This window comes from Mus caroli, chromosome 14, assembly GCF_900094665.2.
Source record: "Mus caroli chromosome 14, CAROLI_EIJ_v1.1, whole genome shotgun sequence".
Lineage (NCBI taxonomy): Eukaryota > Metazoa > Chordata > Mammalia > Rodentia > Muridae > Mus > Mus caroli.
Window position 1 is genome coordinate 89,497,202 of NC_034583.1, and position 6,786 is coordinate 89,503,987.

General features: G+C 40.9%; 1 protein-coding gene across 4 annotated transcripts in view; it reads left to right on the plus strand.

Annotated features, from left to right (window-relative positions):
- Pibf1 (progesterone immunomodulatory binding factor 1) overlaps window positions 1-6,786 on the plus strand; it is a 159,496-nt gene that overhangs the window by 113,735 nt on the left and 38,975 nt on the right. For all 4 annotated transcript variants that reach the window (XM_021181398.2, XM_029468942.1, XM_029468943.1 and 1 more), the window contains exon 15: window positions 2,321-2,451. In XM_021181398.2, the coding sequence (XP_021037057.1) occupies window positions 2,321-2,451 (131 nt within the window). The remainder of the gene's footprint in view (window positions 1-2,320; window positions 2,452-6,786) is intronic.

Consider the following 6,786-nt stretch of genomic DNA (forward strand, 5'->3'; position numbering starts at 1 on the left):
GCCCACGTACTGCTAGGGTCTATACTGGCCGAGCCGTCTCCATAGCCCACGTACTGCTAGGGTCTATACTGGCCGAGCCGTCTCCATAGCCCACGAACTACTAGGGTCTATACTGGCTGAGCCGTCTCCATAGCCCACGTACTGCTAGGGTCTATACTGGCCGAGCCGTCTCCATAGCCCACGTACTGTTCACAGTTTTGGTTGGTTGGTTGGTTTTCCCTCAATAGGGACTCCCTGTGTAGCTCTCTAGCTCTGGCTGTCCTGGAACTTACTATGTAGACCAGGCTGGCCCAGAACTCAGAGAGATCCACCTGCCGCTGCCTTCCAAGTATTGGGATTCAAAGCATGGAACATTATACCTAGCTTCTCTTACTGTGTTCATAAAATTAATGAAATTTCTCCCCCCAAAAAATGAACTAATAAGTTGTATATAGAGCTTAAAGTTTACAAGTATGTAGATTTTTAAAACGGACTTATGAAAAGAAATGTAAACAGATGTTTTATTATCTGCCTGCAATCTCCCAATCATGAGGCTGCAGCAAAGCCATGACTGAGTCTTGAAAAACAGGTAGTCCAGCTAGTTCTTTGAGTTTGGAACATAGATTAGTTGACATGTATGTGACATGTATGTGACATCTAGTTTCTATGCATATGACCCTGGCTTCCATTCCTAACACTGAAACAAAACATAAGTATAATGGTTCTAAAACATTGTGAGCATAATTAAAGTCACTGAATTGTACACTTAAAAACTGTTTAATGCACTAGTGACCCCTGTCTAAGATGACTTAAGAATCAAGGGACCATTGCTTTGTTACAGATCTTTTTAGATATCCTTGCTTCTTTAATGGGTTACTAAAAACTTCACTACATGTGGTTCAGTTATCTGTCTGCTCATAGTGTCCAGCCTTCAGCTGGCCTGTCAGCCTGTGTGCCCTGGAACTTGAGAAGAGTTCATAAACGTAGCTCCTAGGGTGTCTTGCCTCTCTACACTTAGCGTCTAATTTACTTTGTTTTTACTGATTGTGTCTTAAGTCTTTTAAAATAAATGTAAGAACAAACAATGAAAGACAGTTTTAGTACCAGGAAAAAAATTTGTTTAATGTGCTGGACAAGGTGACACAGGGCTTTAGCCCCCACCCCACCCCCCAAAAAATGGTTTAAATGGTTAAAAAAAATGTTTAACCATGATTTTTAATTTTTTTAATTATATAAAATGATTAAGGTACATAACTATATATTTTAAAAACTAAAGGGAATATGAAGAGATAAAAACTGTTGAATGATTTGATATATGTACATATATATGTGTGTTTTGCTTTGGGTCTTGTTTTTGTTTTACACAAGGTTTCTCTGTGTAATAGCCATAGTTGTCTTGGAATTCACTTTGTAGAGGAGACTGGCCTTGGGAACTCACAAAATCTGCTCCCCTCTGCTTCTGAGTGCTGGGATTAGTGTCATGTCCTACCATGCCTGGCGGAATTCAAAGCTAGCCTAGGCTACAGAGTTAGGTATTTTCAGAAATAAAGTCTACATGAAAGATTTTGTTTTATCTAGTGAGTATTTATTAGAAGGAAGTATTTATGTATGTGTGTGTGTGTGTGTGTGTGTGTGTGTGTGTGTGTGTATCCTGTGGTTGTTGAGGTGTGCAAACAGAAAATGTGGGTCTCTGAAATTGCTATCTATTAGCATTTTACATTTTCTTGTATTGTGTACAATCATATTCTCATTATTAATAATAACTATATTGATTGGTCCCTTTTTTTTTCAAACTTTTTTGGTTGGTTTTTGGTGACAGGGTTTTTCTCTGTGTGGCACTGGCTGTCCTAAACTCACTTTGTAGGCTAGTCTGTTGTCAAACTCAGATCCAGCTGCCTCTGCCTCGCAACTGCTCTTAGGATTAAAGGTGTGCATCACCCACTCAGCAATTAGTCATTTTTTTTTTCAAGACAGGGTTTCTCTGTGTAGTCCTGGCTGTCCTGGAACTCACTCTGTAGACTAGGCTGGCCTCAAACTCAGAAATCCACCTGCCTCTGCCTCCTGAGTGCTGGGATTAAAGGCATGCGCCACCACGCCCGGCAATTAGTCATTTTTTAAACTCCCAAATGTATACAGATTTATTTAGCCTTTCAGAATAGAATAGAATTTGGTACAAAAGATTGTGGTACATAGCTCAGTGCAGGCCTGAGGTCCTGGGTCCAGTCCCCGGGGTCAGAAAAGTCATGTCAGGGGGTTAATGTGCAATAATGCTAGAGCATTTGGCATGGTTTCAGTGTGTGGTCAAGTTTTCTGCAGTTTAATGAAATGTGTGTTTTTCTAGCTTGACAGAGCCAATTCACTGTTAAATCAGACTCAGCAGCCCTACAGATACCTCATAGAGTCTGTGCGACAGAGAGATTCCAAGATTGACTCACTGATGAAGTCTACAGCTCAACTTGAGAAAGATGTCAGGTAAGCCATCTACACGTCTTCTATTTAAATAGGAGAGACATTGTTAATATGCTGCTGTTTTATAACTCAGATTGTACTTTCTACATAGTTTAATTATGAGCATAGTCTTAAACATGGACTCAAGGATTCGAACTTAAAAGACGTGTGGAGCTGGCTCACTGGGAAAAGTGCCTGCTGTGTGAGAACAGGAGTTTAGATCTCCAGAACTTACGTGTAGCCAGACTCAGCAGTGCAGGTCTGTGCTTCTAAAGCAGGATCAGGAAGGAGATGGGAGGACCTGGAAACTGACGGAGCAGCTATCATGGCAGAAGCAACAGAAAACAAACAACAAACAAACATGTCTGAAACAAAGGGGGAGGCAGTGACTCTTGACTCCATCATCCATACACTGAGTGCATGTGCACACCTGTACTCCTGTGTTATCTTCATGGGAAGTGTTCATCTTAACCTTATGACCAGAAGTCTGAGCATGGAAATCAGGCTGTACTCTATACCACAGCAAAGAGCCAGCGTGCTCTTGTCCTCTTAGAGTCTTTACCGAGACAAAGGAAGGAGAGAAGCAGATAGCATGTGTAGAGACAAAAACGGCTTTTGAAACAGATCAAGTTTACACAGTTACTTAGAACAATCTTATCTGCCTCTCACCCTTTATGTGAAATAACCCAAGAATTACCTCAGTTTCAGTAAATAAATTTCTTTTTTAACACCTTTGTTTAAAACTAGTTTTATGCTAGAAACAAAAAATCTTATGCAAAACAGTTGCTTCACTTACTGGTCACTCGCATTCTTTCTAGAATGGCTGTCTTTGTTTCTTTTTTTGGTTTTTCATGACAGGGTTTCTCTCTGTGGCCTGACTGTCTTGAAATAGCTCAATAGAACAAGACGACTTCAATATGAGAGAATTGCCTGTCTCTGCCTCCCAAGTGCTGGGATTAAAGTGCACCAACTCAGTCACTAGAAACGTCCTTTAATCTGTTCATTTACAAGTCTGGGGGATTGGGGTGTGTGTGTGTGTGTGTGTGTGTGCCTGTGTTTGTGTGTGTGTGTGTGTGGTGTGTGTGTGGTGTGTGTGAGTGTGTGTGTGAGTGTGTGAGAGTTTGTGCCTGTAGGAGTGTGTATGATGTGTGTGTGTGCCTGTGTGACGTGTGTGTGGTCTGTATGAGTATGTGTCTGTGTGTGTGTGTGTTTATGTGTGGTGTGTGAGCCTGTGTGTGATGTGTGTGGTCTGTATGTGTGTGGTGTGTATGAGTATGTGTGTGTAAGTGTGTATGGTGTATGTGTGTGTTTGTGTATGGTGTGTGCCTGTGTGTATGGTGTGTGTATGTGGGGGGTCGTTGTGCAAGCCCCCTCACCTGCTAAGCCCTCCTGCTGGTACCTTTAGTTTTTTATTTTATTTTATTTTTTTAAGATTGATGGATTTATTTTATGTATATTTTTACACTGTAGCTGTCTTCAAACATACCAGAAGACAGGGTCAGATCACATTACAGATGGTTGTGAGCCACCATGTGATTTCTGGGAATTGAACTCAGGATCTTTGGAAGAGTAGTCAGTGCTCTTAACCACTGAGCCATCTCTTCAGCCCTATATTTAGTTTTTTTAACAGGAAAAAAAAAAAAATACTACGGCCGGGCGTGGTGGCGCACGCCTTTAATCCCAGCACTCGGGAGGCAGAGGCAGGCGGATTTCNGAGTTCGAGGCCAGCCTGGTCTACAAAGTGAGTTCCAGGACAGCCAGGGCTACACAGAGAAACCCTGTCTCGAAAAAACAAAAAAAAATAAATAAATAAAAATAAAAAAAGAGAGATCTCGGGGATCCAGATTAATTGAGACTGCTGGTCCTCCTACAGGATCGCCTTCTCAGCTTCTTTCAGCCTTTCCTAATTCAACAACAGGGTTCAGCTGCTTCTGTCCATTGGTTGGATGCAAATATCTTCATCTGACTCTTTCAGCTGTGTGTTGGGTCTTCGGAGGGCAGTTATGATAGGTTCTTTTTTGTGAATACTCCATAACCTCCATAATAGTGTCAGGCCTTGCAACCTCCCCTTGAGCTGGATCCCACTTTGGGCCTGTCGCTGGACCTTCTTTTCCTCAGACTCCTCTCCATTTCCATCCCTGTAATTCTTTCAGACAGGAACAATTATGAGTCAGAGATGTGACTGTGGGATGGCAACCCTCTCCCTTATTTGATGCAATGTTTTCCTGCTGAAGGTGGGCTCTATAACTTCCCTCTCTCTACTGTTAGCCATTTCATCTAATTAAAGTCCCTTCCTTTGAGTCCTGAGAGACTCTCACCTTCCAGGTCTCTGATGCATTCAGGGTTCCCCCAGCCTCCTACCCCCCTAGGTTGCCCGTTTCCATTCTTTCTGCTGGCCCTCAAGGCTTCAGTCCTTTTCCCTCACCCAATACCAGATCATGTTCACCTTTCCCCCTCTCCCGCCGTCCACTTTCCTTCCCAGGTCCCTCCCTCCCTCCCCACTTTGATTGCTTTCTTATCTCTCCTAGGTGGGACTGATGAATCCTCACTTGGGCACTATAGTTTGTTGAGCTTTTTGAGTTCTGTAGACTGTATCTTGGATATTCTGTACTTTTTTGGTTTTTGGTTTTGTTTGTTTCTTTGTTTTGGGGTTTTTTTGTGTGTGGCTAACATACACTTATTAGTGAGTACATAGCATGCATGTCATTTTGGGTCTGAGTTACCTCACTCGGGATGATATTTTCTAGTTCCAAGATGTCCTCATTCTTAATAGCTGAGTAGTATTTCATTGTGTAAATGAAGCACATTTTTGTATCCATTCTTCTGTTGTGGGACATCTAGATTGTTTCCAGCTTCTGGCTATTACAAATAAGGCTGCTATGAACATAGTGGAACACATGCCCCCATGGCCAGGGGTGTGTGTATCTCTTGGGTATATTCCCAAGAGTGGTATAGCTGGGTCTCAGGTAGATCTATTTCCAATTTTCTGTGGAACCTCCAGATTGATTTCCAGAGTGGTTGTACCAGTTTGCAATTCCACCAGCAATGGAGACATCCTCTCAAACATGTGTTGTCACCTGAGGTTTTGATCTTAGTCATTCTGATTGGTGTAAGGTGAAATCTCAGAGTTGTTTTAATTTGCATTTCTCTGATCACTAAGGACTTTGAACATTTCTTTAGGTTCTTCTCATCCATTCAAGATTCCTCAGTTGTGAATTCTTGGTTTAGTTCTATATCCCATTTTTTGATTGGGTTGTTTGGTTTTTTTGGTGATTAGCTCCTTGAGTTCTTTATATATTTTGGGTATTAGTCCTCTCTCAGATGTGGGGTTAGTGAAGATTTTTTTTTCCCAAATCTGCTGATTTGTCTTATTGACTATGTCCTTTGCCTTACAGAAGCTTTCCAGTTTCATGAGGTCCCATTTATCAATTCTTGATCTGAGAGCATGAGCCCCATGGAGTTCTGTCTAGGAAATGTCCCCCCTGTGCCAATGAGTTCAAGGCGTTTTCCCACTTTCTCTTCTATTAGATTCAATGTATCTGGTTTTATGTTGAAGTCCTTGATCCATTTGGACTTGAGCTTTCTACAAGGTAAAAAATATGGGTCTATCTTCATTCTTCTGCATAGAGACAGCCAGTCAGACCAGCACCATTTACTGAAGATGCTTTCTTTTTCCCATTGTATATTTTTGGTGTCTTTTGTCAAAGATCAAGTGACCAGAAGTGTGTGGTTTTATTTCTGGGTCTTCAATTCTATTCCATTGATCAGCCTGTCTGTTTCTGTACCAATACCATGCAGTTTTTATTGCTCTGTAGTAAAGCTTGAGATCATGGATGGTGATTCTCCCAGCTCTTCTTTTTATTGTTAAGAACTGTTTTTGATCTTCTGGGTTTTTTGCCTTTCCAGATGAATCCTAAGCATGTAGTTATTTTAGGGAAACTGAGGACGAAACTAAAGATGAAACTTTTTGTCATAGTGTTATATATTTATTACAGATTTTATAATACTTTCATTCTCCCTTTATAATCTTGGAGAACGGATATGTAAAAACCTAGAGCAAAATGCCTCCTACACTTTGCCTTGGAATAATTTTTAAGTACTATATTGCTAAGAATCAGAGTAGCTGGAAATGTTTAATTAATGTTTAATTAATCTGTTTAATTAATTTGTTTAATTTAATTAAAATGTTTGATTAATCTGTTAGAAAAGATTACATGGATAAATTCATCTCTTGAGAAAGTAAGTAGCTTATCCTCTGAAACACATAGTGTGTCTGCAGAACCAAACACATAGTGTGTCTGTAGAACCAAACATATAGTGTGTCTGCAGAACCAAACATATAGTGTGTCTGTAGAACCA